Source organism: Eumetopias jubatus, unplaced genomic scaffold (assembly GCF_037043125.1).
Source record: "Eumetopias jubatus isolate StellerSeaLion01/CBP00866 unplaced genomic scaffold, mEumJub1_p1.0 scaffold_16, whole genome shotgun sequence".
Taxonomy (NCBI): Eukaryota; Metazoa; Chordata; class Mammalia; order Carnivora; family Otariidae; genus Eumetopias; species Eumetopias jubatus.
In genome coordinates, this window is record NW_028274822.1 from 36,909,885 (window position 1) to 36,930,955 (window position 21,071).

A 21,071-nucleotide genomic window follows, 5' to 3' on the forward strand; every position below is an offset into this window, starting at 1 on the left:
GTTGACCCTCTGTATCACTGCCTCCTCTTGGCCAATTCGGTCCCCCGAAAGCCCTAACTGGACCTTGTGGCGCCGCGGACCGCTGCGGACGAGGTCACCGAATTGCGGAGGGGCGGCGGAGACTTGGAGACCCGCTCGCGACCGAGGGACGTGGAAGGGAAGCGTTGCAGCCTGCACGCCGGAGCACCGGGACTCCTGTCCGCCTCCCACCGCTCTCCTCGCTGCTCGCGGGCGACCCCCTCCGTTTCTAATAAGAATTCGACAGTTCTCTCCTTTCCCAGGCGGTGGCCGAGTTGGGGGTTCCTCATACCTCATATCAGTACCCGGGCTAATAAGCAATCGCTCTTGACAATAGAGTCTGTTTACAAGGCGGCTCTGTGATGTCTTTCTCCCTTCCTTCTGGTTTCAAGAGGAAAGAAACCCTTGTCCCATACTTAGCCCCTTCATTGGCACCTGTTTTGTTTTGTTTTGTTTTTTTAAGTAATCTGTACACCCAATATGGGGCTGGAATTTACAACCCCGAGATCAGGGGTCGCATGCTCCGTGGAACGCGCCAGCCAGGCGCCCCATTCACTAGCACCTTTAGCCTTCCCTCTATCCATAGACTCTCCCTGTCACACATGCAGCACTTAACGCCTGGTCTTAAAATGACAATGATCCATGACACTTCTGCTCATTCCGGAAGAACTCCTAGCTCTCCTTACTTTCGCTCCTTACTTACTCTTTGAATGAGTTCTCTGGGCAGGCCCTACACCAACTTCACCATCAACTCATGGCCAGAATACTAAACCCCCAAATTCTACTCCCTTGCCAGGGGCTTCCTACCCTCGCACTGTCATCCCCAACTCCCTCCTCACTGAGGGAGCCCACCAGTCTTTCTGGTCACCCCATTTCTCATCACTGTCCCAACATGAATCCCAGCACACCCTCTCGGGCCTTCTTGCCACCCACTCCCTGGACCTCACCTATCTGTCAGTCCTGGGCTGGCTTCTGCCCCTGCCTCATCTGCCCATGCCTGCTGACCGCGGGGCCACTCTCGGTGACCCATTTACCCCTTCTGCCTATAGATTATTCAGTACGGAAACTCATGTCTCCAGGACGAAGTCCTCCCCTCCCAGCACCCCCCCTCTCCATCTTCCATCCACATCCTCCCTCTCCTGCATCTCAGGAGATGATCAAAGCCTTGTTTTTCTCCTGCTCAAGGCTCTACCTCCATCCGGACCCTGAGTCCCTCCCTTCCCAATTGCTCTGGGGCCAGGCTCTGTTACTGAAGCAGCCCTCTTCTTCCTTCCTCCCTGGGCTCCTTCCCCTGAGAATCGGGGTTGAGTTCCTGGCATGTGACCAGTGCAGTCACACAGAGCCTTGTACTTAGAAGAGCCCCACACTGGCTTTGTGCTCTGCTGTTGCTGTCTTACAAGTCTTAATAATTTAGCAAACGGCCCCAACTTTTCACTGTGCACTGGGCTCTACAAATTAGGTAGTTGGTCCTGATAAGGAAAAACAAAACAAAACAAAACACCCAAGTGGTTTCCTTCTTTAAAACTGTACCTTTACGAAGCCTGCCTCTCACTGGCTTAACTCTCCTTCACTTCCTGACCAGCCTCTGAAAGAGAGAACTATATTCCTTCCTCGGCATCCTCACCAGCTCTTTGTTCCATGTCCTGTGACACCTGATGGGCACCTCCTGCTGTTCTGAAATCATCATTGCCCTCCTAACTGCCTCATCCAGGGGACATCTCAGCCCAGCTGCCCACTTTCTTGGTAGCATCTGTCACCATGGACCACTCCTTTCCCAAACTCTCTTCTCCCAGCTTCCATAGTTCTACCAACTCTGGGCTCTTCTCCTTCTTCCTCCTTGGCAGCTTCTTCCTGAGTCCCTCTGGACTCTGTTCCTCTCTTGAGAATAGGGCATCACAGTTACAGTTAATGTTAATTTATTCCTATGTTCCCACTAAACAAAAAGCTCCTCTAAGGCAATGACCATACTGTATTCAACTGTATGACCCCCCCCCCACCCCTGCCAGGGCCTGGCAGAGAGCCTAGCACAGAAAAGACACACAATAGATGTCTGATGAATGAGAGAACCTCAGAGTCATCTTTGACTCCTCTATCTTGCAATTGGTCACTATGACCTGTCACTGAATCAGTCTCTAAAATATTTCTCAACTCTTTCCTCCTGTCCAGCTCTCATTGCCTTTGCTAGTCTTCTAGCGGGTCTCCCTTCCTCAGGTGGGAATCCCGAATTTGATCTTCTACTGGCTTCCCCAGAACCAGTGATCATCCTAAGATGTGCATTTAAGGTGTCATACCTTAGAGTAAAATCCTTACATGCCAACCCCCTTACCATGACTCACAAAAACCTCTAAAATCTTCCCCAGTCTACCACACCGGGCTCATCTCTGGTTATTCCCTGCTTGGTACCCTGTTTCAAGGCACACTGAATTTATTACCTTTTCCCAAACATGCTGGGATTTTGCATGATGAGCTTCTCAACCTAGAACACTCTACCCTATCGAGTTGGCCAGCTGAACCCACTTATCCTTCACCACTCATTTCTAAGGTCAACTCTTGTAGAAAGGCATCTCCAGCTCCACCCCAAAAGAAGATTGTCTCTCCTTCCTCTGTGGTCTTAGACTACTTTCTACATGTCCCGATTCTAGCACTTTTCATACATGCTTACCTGTATTTTACCTATGCGCTACTAAACTATAAGATTTCCAGGATCGGAATTCACCTTACTCAGTTTTAGTCTTGAAACTTCAAATAGCAACTGGCACTAAAGTAAAACCTTTAAAATTTTTAATTTTATAAGTTACCCTTAATTCTTTTAAGGATTTTTGCCCCAACCATTCCCTTGAGACTGCTTTTAGCAATAATATTTTTCTCTTGATTAATAGTCCATGTTTTTTCTCAACTTATTTTTTGAAATCATTCTTTTATAGTAATATAATGCTTTCTTTTAATTTAAAAGGTCAAGAGTAATAAGTTATAACAGAAAAAATCCGCTCCTATTTTACAACCCCCATTCCCATCCCACCCCACTTCTCAGAGGCAACCATTTCTTTTTTGTTTTAGAGGCACCCATTTCTAAACAATGTAAATACACTGATATACTTTGAACTATGAATTTTAGATAATACATTGGCTTTCTTTTGTGCTAAATGAGGATTTTTGCTTCATTGCAGACTATTTCCCTTTCTTCATCTTCCCAATATAGTTTTATCACAATTTTAGTTAAATTCCTATTCCGTGATTTTTTAAAATGTAAGATTATGTTAATATTGTTTACTTTTGTGCCAAGTAGTGCACATGTTTACATGACCTTTCTTGTACAACTTTTTGTCTTTCTGAAGCTAATATTTGCTTCAATTTTTTTTCACTTGCTTATTTTTTTTCTTGAACAGCTGGTTAGGTCTTCTCATATCCTGTAACAGCCCTGCAAATGCCTCTTTCCATACGGCCAAATAATTTCTCAGTGCTGTGTTTTCTCTTAAGATATCCTTTTCAGAGATATTCCTCTGGGTGTCCTTGATGCTCTTGCTCTCATTTGGAATGTGGCTCTCTCAGCCCTATCTTCCTGGAGAGTTCCTTGGCTTCTCTCACTTGTCTTATTCTTTCTTGACTTATATTCTCATTTTTGTCAATACATACCCTAGTGGTTTCCTGAAAGGATAAGTTTTTGAACACTTTTATGTCTGAAAGTATCTTCATTCTCTAGCCTCACCCTTGTCTCAGTGTCATCATTTTGCTGGCAAGAATGGCCACAGTAAATTCTTCCTCCTCCTTTTATTCCTACCATTTTGCAATCGGACTTTTCCACTTCTTCCATAAAAGGTGGGACTATTTCCCCCACTCCTTGAATGGGGATGGCTTTGTGACTTGCTTTGACAAATATAATATGTTGTAAGTGGCTTGTGTGACTTCTAAAATGAGGCACCAATTTACCGCTTCTGCTCTCACCCTCTTGGAATGTTGACCTGAGACTACCACGTGAAGAAGCCAGGTCTAGCCTCAGAAAAGTCGTAAGAAAACTACTACTGAAGACTGGGAATATGGTTAGCAATGTTATGTAGCAGTAAAACAATTGGCAGAACATTTACCCAACTGCCTACAGTAATTTGGGAGATAAAAAATGTATCTAATGAACTAGGAGTCTTAGCTAAGGAGAGCTCTAGACATCATGTCAAAAGTGTCTGTTAGGTGCTTCTAACTGTATGTTATAAGATATTCTGTTTGCAAGCAGAATTTAGAGGAAATAGAGAGGGCCTAAGACTTGCTGGGTTGTAAAATAAAATAATCTCTCACCCCCAGGGTACCCACCTAGTAACTGACTTTGGTAAAGATCAATTTTAAAATGTGGCTGTAAGACCCTTGGTTAAGATCTCAGAGAGATTTAAGGCAGTGCCTAGTAGATACTCTCATTTAAGCAAGGGGGCTTCTAAGAATCCTAAGGCTGTTATTCCATAGCAGCCTGATAGACCCAAATGAGAAAGAATTATGGATATAGCGTTTGGAACACAGAGTAAACCCTAATAAGATTCATAGAAAATCCACAAAGTGTTTAAGATAGCCGTGTTGATGAAATCACAGCAAATCTGGACTAAAAGGGCAATAAATTATTCAAAACAAAAAGAAAGCTCTGTGGAACTTCAACCTGCAGTGGGTAAGAAACAGGCTAAGAAAACTATTCAGCTCTAAACATGGGGCTATTGTGTTTTGTTTGTTGGGTTTTTGTTTTGTTTGGGAAAGTAAGGATCTACCAGAAGGTGGAGCTAAGAACCTTGGAGTACAGCGAACTTGGGAACTATCTCAGGGAGCAGAACTGGGCCCTACTCCCTAGAGCAAGAGGAACTGGCAGCATGCCCCTGTCTGGAGTTCAGAATTGCCATGGGTCTGTGACAGCTGTGTGTGTTTCTTTTTGAATGAGAGTGGCTATTCTGTCCCTGTCTCACTGTTGTCGATTAAGTGTTTAAGGGACAGAAAACTTGTCCTTTTAGGTCACAGGTCTCTGGATCAGAGACGTGGTATCTGAGGAGCTACCCATGCCTCATCTGCATGCCTATTCAAATAGCAGTTTCCTCCTCACCTTTCCAGCCACTGCCCCGGCCCAGTTCCCAAAACCAATACCACACATTTTTGGGGTTTCATTATGATAGCACTTCACTCCTTGGTACCGATTTCTCTTTTATTTAGTCTTTGTTTCATAACAAACCACCCCCAAAAACTAGTAGCTTAAAACAATAACTATTTTATTTGTTCTCAATCGCAATTTGGGCTGGGCTCAGCTGGCGTCACTCACGCAGTTGCACTCATCTGGAAGCTTGACTGGGGCTGGTTGGACTAAAAGAGCCTCTGTCTGAATCTGATAATATGTGCTGGCCATCAGCTGGTTGGTCTAGGGGACTTCAGACGAGATGGTTCTTCTCTCTTCCATGTAGCTTCTCATCCAGTAAAGTAGACCTGGCTTCTTCCCACTGGCCGTGATAGCATAGCATTCTAAGAGTTCAAGAGAAAAAGCCACAGGGTCTCTTGAGCCTTATACTTGGAGTTTATGCTGTGTCACTTATGAACACCAACATATAAGAAAGTGTTGTGGTCAACTTTGCAACAATCTGACACACATGATATATAATTCTAGATTGAAAATGATTTTCACTCAGAATTTTGAGGCATTGCTTCATTGTTGTCATTGAGAAAATGATCAATTTAGTATACGTAACCTTTTCTTTTCCTTCTCTCTGGGAGATTTGGAACCTTCTCACTATTTCCAATACAATGAAATTTCATAATGAGGCACCCCGGTATGAGTTCATTATATTGACATTCCCTTGGTATTTTCCACCTAGAAATGCTGTTTTTTGTTTTGTGAGAATGTTCTTGTTTCATGTTTTTGATCACTTTTTCTCCACAGTTTTCTCTGTTTGCTCTTTCTGGAACTCCTATTATTTGGATGTTGGACCACCAAATGGATCCTCTAATTTTCTCAACTTTTCCACCCTGTTAATCTCTGATTATGTTGCACCCTGTTAATCTCTGATTATTTTATTCCACATTTTGAGTGATTTCCTCAACTATATGTTCCTTCTCTTTCACTGAACTTTTAATTACAGCATTCATGTTTTTAATTTTCAGGAAATCTTTCTTGTTCTCTAATTTTCCTTTTTACAAGTATCTTATTCTTATCTCCAGGATTTCCCTGATACTATTCATTACATTTTCTTTAAAGTTTTAATGTCATTGCACTGTTCATATGTTCTTTGAGGTGTTTTTTTTTTTTCTCTCTTCTTACTTTCAGTCTTTTTCTTTTATAACAGAGATCGTGCTCAAATTCTTGTGATCCTCAGTTGCTCATTCATATTAAAAACTAGGTATAGAAAAGACACTTTGCCTGGTGGGCTTCACTATAGACAAAGCTGGTAGGCAAATGGCTTTTTCCTTGAGTATCTTTGGGCCTCCTCTGGGGTAGTTAACTGTAACCAGAAAAGTTCTTACCAGTACTTCCCTTAGCCCAGAGCAAGAGGGGCCCCTGCCTTAGGCTCCATGCTTTAGAGGGCCTCACTCTGCCTACCCCTCCCTAAAGGGCAAGAAGCCCATAGCACCAAGAGTCCATGCCCACCCGGCTCTTCTTTCTCTAGATTGTTCTCAGAATCCCCTGCCCAAATGACCCTGAACATATTTCCAAGGCCTGTGTGTGCTTTTTCCTTCAAGGCGCCCAAAGGCCTGAGAAGAGGTTAAGGAGTGTGGCTGTTTAGAGTGGAGCATAGGCAGAGTTTAGCTGCACGGGATCAGGTGTCCACACATCTGGGGTTCGTGGCTGAGAAGAAAAAGAGTATAGGCTATGGCTGGCAACCAGGGGCTGGGCCAGCTCTCCTCACATCCTCCTATTCCTGTGCAGAGTGCCAAGGAGTCAGAATACTAAATTCCGGGGCGCCTGGGTGGCTTAGTTGGTTAGGCATCTATCTCTTGATTTTGGCTCAGGTCATGATCCCAGGGTCCTGGGATCGAGCCCCGCATTGGGCTCCCTGCTCAGCAGGAGTCTGCTTCTCCCTCTCCCACTCCCCTTGTTTGTGTTCCCTCTCTCCCTGTCAAAAAATAAATAAATAAAGAAGAAGAAGAAGAATACTAAATTCACATCTGTCCTTCTCAGTTGTTATAAAGGTGTATTTGTTAGAGCTGGTAGAACATATTTTACTTAACATTTTGTTTGACTTATGAATTAAATATTTAGACATATGGCCTACGGACCCCCATTCGAACTTCGCCCAAGGCCCTATATATGTTGCAAATGGACCTGCATCTTTCTGCCTCCTCACCTCACTTTCTGGGGTGAGTTGAGGAAAGGGTGGTGTCATTTTTTCACTCTGCAGAGTGTCCCTTACTCTCCCCACTTCCCATTTCTGGACACACTGCTACTTTCTCTAAACCCTGAAGCCCCTCTGGCTCATTTTCTTCAAACAATTCCTGCTGCCTCCTTGGAACTAACAAGTTGCCATAAGCACAAGGGGCTACACCAAGGAAGAAATGGAGTATATTTTTCATCTGATATACCTGGGAGCCCAAGACTCGGGAAGCTGCAAAGGTGGGCCAGCCTGCTATTGAAACACTACAGTTATAAATTGGTACATTTTTACCAGAAAATGTTATGACTATACCCAGCAATATCTTCATAGCTATTGTCCTGGAATCCCACTCAGGTTCCTAGAGAATAATTTAGCAGAAGCAAAAAATAAATAAATAAGAAAATACATAAATGGCCATGTTTAAAAGCAGAGTATATTGCAGTCTTGCTTATAAAATTAAAAACTGGAAACATATCTTTCAATAGGGGTATATTTTAATTACTTATAATACATAAATGCAACTACACATCCATTTAACATTACAAAGACCATTTTGAAGTACGCCAAATATTCAGAGTAAAACACAGAATGCAAAAACTGTGCATTTACTTCAGCCCCTGGGAAGCAATTGTGTAGGGGTAGAAGGGTCCTGAGTGTCCAATTTCCAATCCTTCTCCATAAACTGACTTCATCCTTTCTGCTTAAAAAGTTTGAATTAGTTATCTAGTTAGCTTTAAAAAGCCACAACAAACAAACAAACAAAAACCAAAAACCTCTATTTTACCAGACTGTGGATAAACATGACATAGTATTTCCTTGTCCCTCGGTAGGAGATGACAGTAAAACTTTGTGATTATTACGCATGTGTCTTAGTCCATTCAGGCTGCTATAACAAAATATCCCAGACCAGGTGGCAGATAAACAACAGAAGTTTATTTCTTATAGTTCTGGAGGCTCAAAGTCAAAGATCAAGGTCCTGGCAGATTTGGTGTCTGGTGAGATCTTACTCCCTGGTTCATAATGGCCAAGTTCTCACTGTGTCCTCACCTGGCAGAAGGGGGGAGGAAGCTCTCTGACGTCTCTTTTATAAGGGCACTAGGTCTGTTCATGAGGGCCCTGCTCTCATGCCTCCAAAAGGCCTCCCTTCCTAATGCCATCACATTGTGGGGCAAGCATCAACACATGAATTTTGGGGGAGACAAAAACATTCAGTCTATAGCAATAAACTTCCGGCAACAGTGAGCTCGGACCCCCATGTGGGAAGGAAATCCCAGGTCCTGGTCCCAACCGGAGCAGGCAGTGTCCAGGGCGAGTCACTATCTCAGAGTGATGATGACACAATTAGGTTCCAGCCACAGGTGGGAGAGAAAAAAACCAGGACAGGTCTTCACGTGGCTGTTTATTTTAGAAAGTGAATAAGAGGTGGTTTATTCTGTAAACTGCAAAAAACAGGAACAATGTAGCCCTTGAGAGTTTGAGTGGTGCTCAGTTGCACAGGGAAAGGAGAGCTGCAAGCCAACCAGGCAAAGGAGGATTGCTAGCAAAAGTCACAAAGCCTAAGCCTCTCACTTGCACAGCTGCCTTCCAAAGCCTTTTCCTTTCACATGCAAGTTAACGTCCCTTTTTGTACCTACATTCTTTTCTTAAAGATGATTTTTAAGTTGTGCAAGCTTCACGCACACAAAACCTAGATCTGCTGTCGAGCCCAGTTTCTATAAATTAAAACTTGAGAGAGGGAGAAAGCCAGACAGGCAGGCAGGTAGACAAAGACGGAGACAGAGATCTACTTGACAAAACAGCCAACCTCTTCTCAGGCCTTGGGGTGCCTCTAAGGAAAAAGCACACACAGGCCTTGGAAATATGTTCAGGGTCATTTGGGCAGGGGATTCTGTGATCCAGGTGCCTGGAGAACAATCTAGAGAAAGAAGAATTTAGTATTATTTTTTTTTTTTTTGACAGGGTTTAGAGAAAGTAGCAGTGTGTCCAGCAATGGGAAGTGGGGAGAGTCAAAGTATTCAAAAGCATACTTTTTTTGAAAAATCCTAAGAAAATAGGAGACTCCAAAAGAATGGTTGATACCATGCCAGTGGAAAATTCATGTGACCCAGATGCCTGGGGGGCTCAGCAGTTAAGCCTCTGACTCTTGGTTTTGGCTCAGGTCATGATCTCAGGGTCATGGGATTGAGCCCCGTAGGGCTCCATGCTCAGCGCAAGGATCTGCTTGAGATTCTTTCCCCCTTCCTATGCTCCTCCCCCAAGCCTCCCCCTCTTGTGTGTGCTCCCTCTCCAAAATAAATTTTAAAATAAAATCTTTTTTAAAAAAATTAATATGGCCAAGAAATAATTCAGGAACAAACTTTTAAAGGATTCCAACATCAATAATGAAAAGTTTCTCGGAGCTTCCAGTAAGGAAGCCAGGCCGAGAGAAGCGCACTAATGTTTGCCCTCCTTTGGGACTTGCCCACCCAATCTGAACTAGTTTTCAGCTTTCTTTAAATAACAAAATCTGCAATTACGAATGTTGCCACTAGGTGGTAGACGTGGCTTACTTGGCATAATTATTTTGAGGCGTGCTAAACACAAATGTTTCGTTTAATTCTGTTCTCTGAAGTAAGTTTTGTGCTGTTCCTCACGTTTCAGATGAGGCTTAGATCTGTTCAATAGCTTGCTCATATAGAATGAGGTTTGCTATGACTTTAATTTGGGGGTTTACAAGGTGAGATACATAGAAGTTAATTTTGTCAGCACAAAACTGGTGAATTGGAAAAAGACAGGCTACAAAGTGCCTGCCAGCTTTCTTTCTGCTTCCCATTGTGCCCTGAACTCCCCCTGCAGAAAGAAGAGCCTTGGCCTTTCTCGGAGATGTCAGGCGCTCAGACCTCTGCCTGCCTGCTGAAGGTTTTATCCACTGCCAGGCTCCCCAGCAGGCCCCTTGCTCAGAACACTCGAGGGCCCACTAGCATTCAGTTCTAGCGGTGGGTCTCTGCGTGCACTGGGTCCCCGCAGCCTGTGTTCCCCTTGGCCACTCCTGCCTCCCCCCATGGATAAAGGTCAGCTGAGAAAGATGGCGCACCCTTGGTCCCAGCGGCTTCTTCTGGTCAGGGCAGGGTCACTCTAGAGAGCAAATGACACTCACTGGAGCCAACCTTGCAGAGCTTGACTTCTCTCGCTGCAGCTGGAAGTTTGGGGCATGCTCCAAAATGGTCTTTTCACCTCTTCCCTTGCCAAAGGCCCTGGAGGCCAGAGATATTTGTGAGTGGGAGTGGACATGGCTTTCTGTCACAGAGGAGATGGCCCTGTTCTGGCCAGGTTTGCAGAGCATTCTCTTCCACCCTGCCCCCTCGCCAGGCCAGTCCCCCGACTCCCAGATGTGCTCCTGACTCTTGGACCTCCATCAAAGCACCATGTCTGCTGATCCTCTGATATGAACTGCCGAGCTCACTGAGTATAGAACTGTGGCTTTTCCTTTGCTCACGATCACCATCCAGAGCAAGGGGAGGTACACAGTGGCCACCACAGATCAGGAGTGGTACTTTTTTTTTTTTAATAATGTTTTTACTTGTATCAAATGCAAAGCAATTTGTTTAACATACAATATGGCTTTCCTAGCTTTACACCCCCAAGAAGCTAGAAAAGAGCCAAAAAGCCCAAAGTTAGCAGAAGGAAGGAAATAAAACTAGAACAGAAATAAATGAAAGAGAAATTAGAGAAACTGGGGCGCCTGAGTGGCTCAGTGGTTAAGCATTTGCCTTCAGCTCAGGTCATGATCCTGGGGTCCTAGGATCAAGCCCGAGCCCAGGGTAGTGTTCCCTGCTCAACAGGGAGTCTGCCTCTCCCTCTCCCTCTGCCCTTCACCCTCCGCTCATGCTCTCTCTAGTTCTCTCTCCCTCTCAAATAAAATCTTCAAAAACAAAAAGAAAATAGAGAAACACCAGAAAAAATCAACAAAACTAAGAGTTGGGTTTTTTAAAAGGATAAACAAAATTGACAAACCCTTCGCTAGACTAGGGGAAAAAAAAGAGAACTCATCTAAAATCAGAAGGAAAGAAGAGCCATTACAACTGATGGCACAGAAATAAAAGGGATCATAAAAGACTGCTATGAACAATTATACTCCAACAAAATGGATAGCCATGAAGAAGTGGATAAATTCCTAGAAACATAGACCTTAATGAGAATAAATCATGAAGAAATACAAAGTCTGGACAGACCTATAACAAATATAGATATTTAATCAGTCATCAAAAAACTTCCCAACAGAGAAAAGCCCAGGACCAGATGGCTTCACTGGTAAATCCTACAAACATTTAAAAGAAGAATTAAAGCCGATCCTTGGCAAACTGCTCCCACAAAATGAAGAGGGGGCACTTCCAAACTCATTTTATAGATGCCAGCATTACCCGTACCCAAGATAGACAAAGACACCACAAGAAAACTATAGGACAATATCCCTAATGAATATAGATGGAAAACACCTCAACAAAATACTGGCAAAATGAATCCATTAGCACATTAAAAGGATCATGCACCATGACCAAATGGGATTTATCCCTCGAGTGCAAGCATGGTTCAACATACAAAAATCTGTTAATGTGATATATTAACAGAATAAAGGCTAAAAATCATATGATTATCTAAATAGATGCGTTAAAAGCATTTAACAAAATGTAATACCTTTTTATGATAAAAACTCTCAACAAACTAGGAATAGAAGGAACATATTTCAACATGGTAAAGGCCATGTATGAAAAGCCCACAGCTAAAATCATGCTCAATGATGAAAAACTGAAAAATTTTCCTCCAAGTTCAGGAGCAAAGCAAGAATGCCCACTCTTGCCACTTCTATTCAACACAGTCCTAGAAGGCCTAGCCAGACCAGTTAGGCAATAAATAGATATAAAAGACACCCAAATTGGAAAGGCAGAAGTAAAATAATCCCTGTTTAGAGATGACATGAAATTATGTACAGAAAACCCTAAAGATTCCATTAAGAATCTGTTAGAATAAGTGAATCTAGTAAAGTTGCAGGATACAAAGTCCACATACAAAAATCAGCTGCATTTCTATACACTAAAAATAAATTATCTGAAAAGGAAGTAAGGAAAACAATTCCACTTACAATAGCACCAAAAAAGAATAAAATACTTGGCGAGGGGGGGGTGCCTGGGTGGCTCAGTCAGTTAAGCATCTGCCACTCAGGTCATGATCTCACCCTTGTAGAGTTCCCTGCTCAGCAGGGAGTCTGCTTCTCCCTCTCTCCCTCCCCTCTGCTCATGCACTCTCTCTCTTAAATAAATAAATAAAATCCTTGAAGAAGAAGAGGAAGAGGAAAAAGAAGAAGAGCAGCACCTAGAGATTCTTCCTAAAGACAAAATAACAGTGTGGGAAAATGGCAAAATAGAGGTTCAGCATTCCCACAGAACCTCATTAAAGGTCTCACAGAATTACTTCCAGTTATGGAAAGAGCTAAGTCACTGGGATAAAAGGTACAGCATAGGGAATAGAGTCAATGACATTGTAATAGCATTGTGCTGTGACAGATGGGAGCTGCACGTGAGCACAGCATAACATACAGAGGTGTTGACTCACTATGTTTACGCCTGAAACTAACACTATGTGTCAGCTACACTTAAATTAAGAAAAAGAAAAGTAGTGATAGAAAAAGAAGAGAGGGAATTATAATAGGGAAAAAAAAAAAAAAAAAACCTCACCTGGGGCGCCTGGGTGGCTCAGTCTGTTAAGCAACTAACTTCAGCTCAGGTCATGATCTCGGGATCCTGAGGTGGAGCCCCCTGTCCAGCAGGGAGTCTGCTTCTCCCTCTGCCTCTCCCCTGGCTCATTCTCTCTCTCTTGCAAATAAATAAATAAAAATCAAGAAAGAAAGAAAGAAGAAAGAAAGAAAGAAAGAAAGAAAGAAAGAAAGAAAGAAAGAAAGAAAGAAAGGAAGGAAGGAAGGAAGGAAGAAAGAAAGAAAGAAAGAAAGAAAGAAAGAAAAGAAAGAAAGAAAGAAAGAAAGAAAGAAAGAAAGAAAGAAAGAAAGGAAGAAAGGAAGAAAGAAAGAAAGAAAAAGAAAGAAAGAAAGGAAGAAAGAAAGAAAGAAAGGAAGGAAGAAAGGAAGAAAGGAAGGAAGGAAGGAAGGAAGGAAGGAAGGAAGGAAGGAAGGAAGAAAGAAAGAAAGGAAGGAAGGAAGGAAGGAAGGAAGGAAGGAAGGAAGGAAGGAAGGAAGAAAGAAAGAAAGAAAGAAAGAAAGAAAGGAAGGAAGGAAGGAAGGAAGGAAGGAAGGAAGGAAGGAAGGAAGAAAGAAAGAAAGAAAGAAAGAAAGAAAGAAAGAAAGAAAGAAAGAAAGAAAAGAAAGGAAGGAAGGAAGGAAGGAAGAAAAAAAAAGAAAGAAAGAAAGAAAGAAAGAAAGAAAGAAAGAAAGAAAGAAAGAAAGAAAGAAAGAGAAAGAAAGAAAGAAAGAAAGAAAAGAAAGAAAAGAAAGAAAAGACAGACAAACCCTCATCGAATTAAAGTTATCCTGCTCCGAACACCTAGGGGAACGCTGCTGGGCACGTCACAGCTTTTGAGCTGCATTTGCCTCATGGAAACACAGAGGCCTCAGAACCTGCCCCCTGAGCTCAGCAGCGCATGCGCGGAGACCAGGCGTTAGAGGAAGCCAACAAGAGTTCCCTCTACCTCCGAGAAAACTCTCCTTGTTCAAAAGATGGAATTCTACTGAGCCATGTGACAATCTGAATAAAAGCAGACAGAGTTGTAAAAGAGGAATTCTAGTTTATGCTGAAAAAACATTTTAGGAGGTAACATCCTGATGTTAGTCAGAAGCAGGTAAATCATGGCGCTCTGCATTTTCTTTCAACACAGGGAGCACCTGAGATCCTACAGACAGGAAACGTGGGGAAGATAAGTCCAGAGACATATGCATCAGGTACACTCCAAAGTTCACCTGTGAACAAGACAGCAGCAACAAGCTAGATTATTTTAGCAGTTGACATAATTTTGTAAATAATAATGTTCAACTAAAATCAAGTCAAATCTTTAAAGACACATCCTAGAATGTAGTAGGAAACGGGAATCCCACTTTCAGACACCAAAGATTTTCATTTAAAATGTCCCTTCCCAGGGTGCCTGGGTGGCTCAGTCGCTTAAGCATCTGCCTTCAGCTCAGGTCATGATCCCAGGGTCCTGGGATCGAGCGCCCCCCATCGGGCTCCCTGCTCCGCGGGGAGCCTGCCCCTCCTTCTCCCACTCCCCCTGCTTGTGCTCTCCCTCTCTGTGTCAAATAAACAAATAAAATCTTTAAAAATAATAATAAAATAAAATGTCCTTTCTCAGGGTGCCTGGGTGGCTCAGTCGGTTAAACGTCCAACCCTTGATCTCAGCTCAGGTCATGATGGTGAGATCAAGCTCTGTGCAGGGCTCCACGCTGAGTGTGCACCCTGCTTGGGATTCTCTCTCTCCCTCTCCTTCTGTTCCTCCCAATATCCCCACCACCACCACTTTCACAGGCACCCGCACACATGCTCTCTCTCTCTTAAAAATAAACAAATACACAAACACACACACACATATTATCCTTTCCCGACAGTCTCCCCACACCTGTTAATGGCTGGACCCATTCTTTTTTCTCCTTCCTGTGTACCCTGAGCTTCTGGTAGTAGGGCCTGCATCCTGCTCTCTGCTTCTGACCACAGCCAGGCCAATTTCTGCTCTGTCCTCTGATGTAAAAACTATTTTGCGAAAATAACAGCAAAATCCTGCATTTTCTTTGATGTGATTTTTTTTTTTAATGTGGTGTAGGTTATGTTCTCCAAGCTCTCTAGAATAAAGATGGAAGTTCCAAAATAGAGTTGTGTGAGTCTACTCAAAGTTTGCTATCAATGCAAGTGAGCCAATAAGAACCCTTTGGAGCATGCGATGTGCTCCCAGACCTGGCCACTGCTGTGATAACATCAGTGGACACCCCCATATTCCAGGCCCCACGCCAGGGGCTGAGGCCAAATTAATTTCTGAAGATCTGTGCACTTGTGGGTGAAGGGTACACAGGAACTCTCTGTACTCTCTTTGCAATTTATCTGTAAATCTAAAATTATTCCAAAAATTATTTTAGAAAAAAAGATGTGTGCACATGAGAACTACAGTGATTCTAAGAAGTACTATTTCCTTGCATGCCCCATAGTATTTGTGCCCACCCATCCCCTCCCTGGGCACCCTGCATGGTACAGGCTCAAGGTCCCCACACCCCCAGGTGACATGGCCTGCCTCCGTGGAGCAGACAGACATGTTGGTCAAACACTCACGTGCAGACCATATCCAACCCGTATCTGTAGGGAGACTGTGGCAATTCCATACTGTGAAACAAACCCCGGTTTTGGAGAGACACAGAAAACAATGCAGAACACTTTACCATGAGTTAGCCTTCTAATTTATTACTGGGGAGAGATTAGATATTTACGTTATTTCAGTTAATGTTCAAGAAATGCTCCACGCAGCCTGACTGCTTACCTGGCTTCCTAGAATTCTTGGCAAAAAACAAAAAACAAAAAAACAGAAAGTACTAGCCTGGACATAGATCTTCCTAAAGCATCAGTCTGTTAGAAGTTCAGTTTCCATCATCTGGCATCCACGAAAAGATCTGGTCATATGAACCCTCAAGAAGATGACTTACAAGCTTCTGAGAGTGAAATTTACTGAACCTGTCTATGCAGCTACTCTACTCACCAGGGGACATTTTACTCTCATGAGACATCCGTGGTGAAGAAAATAATGTTCAAGACAATAAATTTACTTTGCTTATTTACTCCTTTCTTATTTTTACCCCATATCTCTTCACTGAAATTTGAGAGTACCAAAAATACACATAATAAGACCCCCAAAAGTAAGGAAATGGAGGGAAAGGAAAAATAAGATGGCTCTGTGGATGAAGTCGGAACCTTAATGGTAGCCCCTCAGCCGTAGAATGTCTCCCTACTTCTAAAACGTACTCAGCGCTATTACTCAGAACTACAGTTCTGGTGTGGATAATGAGCCAGGATCTTACAAGAGGTGTCATAGTTTGTAATCATGCTTACCTTTCTCTCACGACTCTCAGAAAGCTTTTGGAAAACATTTTGGTTTCGCTGCCCAGTTTGCTGATCAATGCAAATCATCTGGCATCTGTGACAAGGCCCTGAAACCTGGCAGGTGAGAAAGGAAAAGACAGCGTTGTCATGAACGTGACCGGACCCTCCTGCTGGGCAGGGAGGAAGCTGGGTCCGGGAGGATTGGTTGTAAGAGGCGGTCTCCAGCCCCACTAACATGGGAGCTCAGTACTCTAACTTTAAGGAGCCAGAACGTGGCACCTCCTCACACAGTCCTGGGGAATCATCCATATTTGCTCATCAGCTGAAAGACTGCTGCTTCAGGGCTTCGTGAGAAAAAAAAGAGTGGTTGTGGATCTTGGATGATTATCTCAGGTTTCTTCCTGGATCCTCCCAGGAAGAAAAGAACTAACTGATTGGAGGGTAAACTGGGAGAAAATAAACACCCATGGCCCCCGCACTAAGTCATTATCGGTAAGAACCTTACTGTGTCCATGTCCTTTGACCCAGAAATTTCACTACTAGGAATTTCACCTGAGAAAAGAACCACAACTGGGGCACCTGGGTGGTGCAGTGAGTTAAGCATCTGACTCTTGGTTTCAGCTCAGGTCGTGATCTCAGGGTTATGAGATCAAGCCCCATGTGGGGCTCCATGCTCAGCTCCGAATCTGCTTGAAACTGTCTCCCTCTCCCTCTGCCCCTCCTGCTCATGCATGTGCTCTCTCTCAAATAAATAAATAAATTTTTTAAGATTTTATTTATTTATTTGAGAGCGAGAGAGAGCATAAGGAGAGTGAGAGGCAGATGGAGACGGAGAAGCAGACTTCCCTGCCAAGCAGGGAGCCCGATATCGGGCTCGATCCCAGGACCCTGGGACCATGACCCAAGCCAAATGCAGACACTTAACCGACTGAGCTACTAAGGTGCCCCTAAATAAATCTGGAGAGGAGAGGAGAGAGAGGAGAGGAGAGGAGAGGAGAGGAGAGGAGAGGAGAGGGAGAGGGAGGAGAGGGGAGGGGAGGGGAGGGGAGGGGAGGGGAGGGGAGGGGAGGGGAGGGGAGGGGAGGGGAGAGGAACCACAAGTACAAACACAGATTCATGTACAAGGATCTTTCTCACATTATTTGTAGTGGGGGAAATCTGGGACTATCATAAACATCAAACAGTAGAGAAGAATGGCCACACTTCATGTATATATCATACAGGTATTAAAATTAATCTATAAAGGGCTTTAAATAAAAGAGGTAATATTTATGTTTATAATTGAAATAAGCAGGAAACAAAATTACATGTGTATTCTTATATATGTATATATGCATACCCAGCATCTTAAGAGGGGTCATACCATATGGTAGAACTTCTATTCTGGTTGGTCTGCCATGAGCGTGAATTGCTTTATAGTGAGAAAATCTCCCATAAATGTTAACACAAAAAAAGGAAGTATGCACTCAGCAGTGACAAGATGCTTCTTTTTTTCGCACATATAAAAAGGGCACAGGTGCTCCTCTGCTCACTCATGGGCAAACACAAAGTATGCACTGAAACCAGGAACAACTAAATGTGGATGTGTCTTGACCTGTTCGTATCACTCTCCTTCTGGCTGGCGGCCACTAAAGGGGAAATATAACCTCACTGTGGTACCAAAGTCAAGTTGTGTAGGCCCTCCAGACGCGGCTGGAGGGTGCTGTACGGGGCTCTGCTCAGCACTGGCCTCGATCCCGGGCAGACCTACCACCTCTCAAAGCCTCATTTCATCATCCAGCCCCTTAGCATGATTCAGTGAGGATTCCAGATACTATTTCTAGGATGCAAAGCCCAGACCTGGCACTGAGTCATGCTCAAAAGTGGAAGCTATCATGATTATACACGAGAATCCCCCAGATGGAACAAGACTTCCACAAGATCAGAACATTAAGGATTAAGTACAGAACATTCTACCTTCTCTGCCTAGAACATTGTGATTCCCAGGCTGGGCTCCCTCTGAGTCTGCAGGGCCATGACCCTCAGAAGAGATGTCCCACAGAAGGGATGTCCCACCAGCCCCAGACCCGGGGGCCCCAGCTGCCATCCAACAGATAACACTTCAAGTAAAAATCCTGTCATTTTGGTGAAAAGACTCTCTTAAAACAGTTTCTCAAGCTGGCAGAAAGAAAGATATTTTCCAGGCACTTTTTTCAAACACCAAGACAAAGAAATCAATTTTCTTAAAACATTGTCATTTTTAAGCTTTTTTTCTAGTACTCTTATTCATTGGGATTTTTAAAAATTGTTTACAAGCATACATGCTCTTTAAAAAATAACTCAAACAATACAGAAGCTTTAAGAATTAAAAGAGGTGTGCCTGGGTGGCTCGGGTCATGATCTCAGGGTCCTGGGATCAAGCCCCGCATCGTGTTCCTTGCTCAGTGGGGAGCCTGCTTTTCCCTCTCCCTCTGCTGCTCCCCCTGCTTGTGCTCTCTCTTTCAAATAAAATAAAATCTTAAAACGAAAAAAGAATTAAGAGAGAAAGCGCTCAGCAGGTGCCTCTCTCTCTGTCTTCAGAGGCAAGGGGGGCTAAGAAGCTGTAGGTGGCTCGGGACTGAAGCTCTCAGCAGGACACGATGAGCCGTGCACCTGTGCAGCACACTCCCTGGGTTCTCAGAGGCCACTGTGCTTCCTCCCTGTGGACATTACTCCACAATACATATTGGACGCCCTTCCATGTCTGTACTCAGAGACCACGCCATCCTTGGGCTTTGCAATGTTCACAATGGCCTGGCATTCCTGGGGGCTGATGTTCTTCCCTGTTCTACAAAGCCATGTAAACAGTTTCTAATTCTTTGCTGTTATCAATGATTTTGTAATAAAGGTCTTAATCCACATAACCCTCTTTGCCATTTAACATTTCTTAGCGACGATCTCTGTAAATGAGATTCTAAAGGCAACAGGTATCAAAGTTTTTATGACTTGATGATCCCCAGTGAAAAAATCACTTTCCCAAAAGAGATGTGCTAAATCTTTTTGCATTGCAACAGCCTCAGCCTGAGTATTGGCATCAGCAAACGTCTTTTAAGCAGTTCGTTTTTGAAAGGCACAGTACTAACTACAGTTTATACTTTTTAGTGTCTGAACAGGACTACATTGTATGAATATAGCATAATTTATTGAACCAATCTCCCTTTTGTGGATATGTAGGATGTCCTCCAAGTTTTCATATTTATAAAAGCACTATAATAAGTTTTTTAAAAAAGATTTTTATTTACTTGAGAGCACTAGCGGGGGGAGAGGGACAGAGGAAGAAAGAGAAGCAGACCCCCGCTGAGCAGAGAGCCTGACACGGGGCTCGATCCCAGGACCCCGGGACCATGACCTGGGCCGAAGACAGACGCTGAACCAACTGAACCATCCAGGCATCCCAATAAGTCAAGTCTGTAACATAGCTCTGCACGCTTGTATGACTGTATTTTATGGAATAGATTTCTACCAGTGAAAGTATTGGGCCAAAGGGAAGGCATATTTTCACTTTTATTAGTGAATGTTTATTAAGAACAGTGACCTAAAGAAAGCAAAGCATCTCAGAAAAGTTTCTCAAAGACTCTTTCCTGTATTTATGTCTCCGGGTACCAGAAGGGCCACAGTGCTAATGTTGCCAGGACTCATTCTGACTGTGACAATAAGCTAGCTCTAGTTCTTTCACTTTCCTCTTTTCTTCATTTATTTCTCCCTCCTCTCCATTTATCAAACAATATAGATCAATGCCTGTTCGGTATCAGGCAGGATACGTCAGAGCAAGTGTTTTAAAGACATGGCAGGGACAGAGCAACAGGAAATAAGAAGAAGAAGGGGTCAGGAGGCAGAGATGTGGGGGCGGCGGGAAGGCTGGTGCCAGAGAGAGGTCTGTGGGAGTGAATGTCACAGAGAGAAGAGATTTGCTTTCTTCAAGGGGAAGCAGCTGTCAGGATAAGAGGAAGCTTGGGGAGTTAAATGGACAAAAGAAATTTGCCTCTGACGACAAGCTCCTCTACAAGGGCCGGTGAGGCCAGAAGGCAGAGTGAGGGAAGAAGGTGGAGTGGCCATGGGCACTGAGGGACCGCTAGGTGTCTGGGTCCTCCTCCACAAGCACCAGGAAAGTCCAATGGGTTCCAACAGGATAAAGTTCTCACAGACACAGCATTCTAAGGAAACAGAGTTTAAGCCTAAACATAATGATGAGGCGGAGGCGCACTAAGCCCGCGAGCCCTGGCACAGGGCACGTTCTCTCTGCCCCATGGGAAACGGACTGCTGCCACCCTCATAGCGAATAAGCGATTGGTCCTTCCAAAGGGAGGCCCAGACTGCAGATGTCACAAACCCTCCCGCTGAGGATTTGCGGGGCAGAGTCAAAGACAGAGAGGGATTCCCGCCTGCCACCCTCCTGGCCTCAAATAGAGGCCAGTTTCCATTTGCAACCCTTGAGGAAGGAACTGAACTTCCCCCAACTCACCTGGAAACGCAAGGAACCAATTGAAACCCCATCCCACTTCTCTTCTTCAAAAGCCCTTGTTCCATTGGTAATAATATTGGCACGGAACCGTGAGATGAGGTCTTTCATTGGGAATAATTCTTCCTTTCCATGCTCATCACTGTTTAAGACATACCAAAAAGGGGGGAAGGGGGGAGGAGTGGATAATTGCAC

At 43.9% G+C, this 21,071-nt stretch overlaps 1 protein-coding gene across 8 annotated transcripts in view; it reads right to left on the bottom strand.

Moving 5' to 3' along the window:
• Positions 1 to 5,223: 5,223 nt before the first annotated feature.
• The window catches only part of MOCOS (molybdenum cofactor sulfurase), a 65,508-nt gene continuing 49,660 nt past the window's right edge, over positions 5,224 to 21,071 (bottom strand). For 2 of the 8 annotated variants that reach the window (XM_028098279.2, XM_028098281.2), the window contains exons 13-15: positions 20,880 to 21,018; positions 16,409 to 16,513; positions 14,092 to 14,283 (exon numbers count right to left, since the gene is read on the bottom strand). In XM_028098279.2, coding sequence (XP_027954080.1) covers positions 14,152 to 14,283; positions 16,409 to 16,513; positions 20,880 to 21,018 — 376 coding nt within the window. In that variant the 3' untranslated portion in view covers positions 14,092 to 14,151. Of the gene's footprint in view, positions 5,497 to 7,816; positions 10,574 to 14,091; positions 14,284 to 16,408; positions 16,514 to 20,879; positions 21,019 to 21,071 lie in introns of those variants that run through there. The other 6 variants (XR_015766929.1, XR_015766928.1, XM_088019333.1 and 3 more) reach the window with 6 other exon arrangements.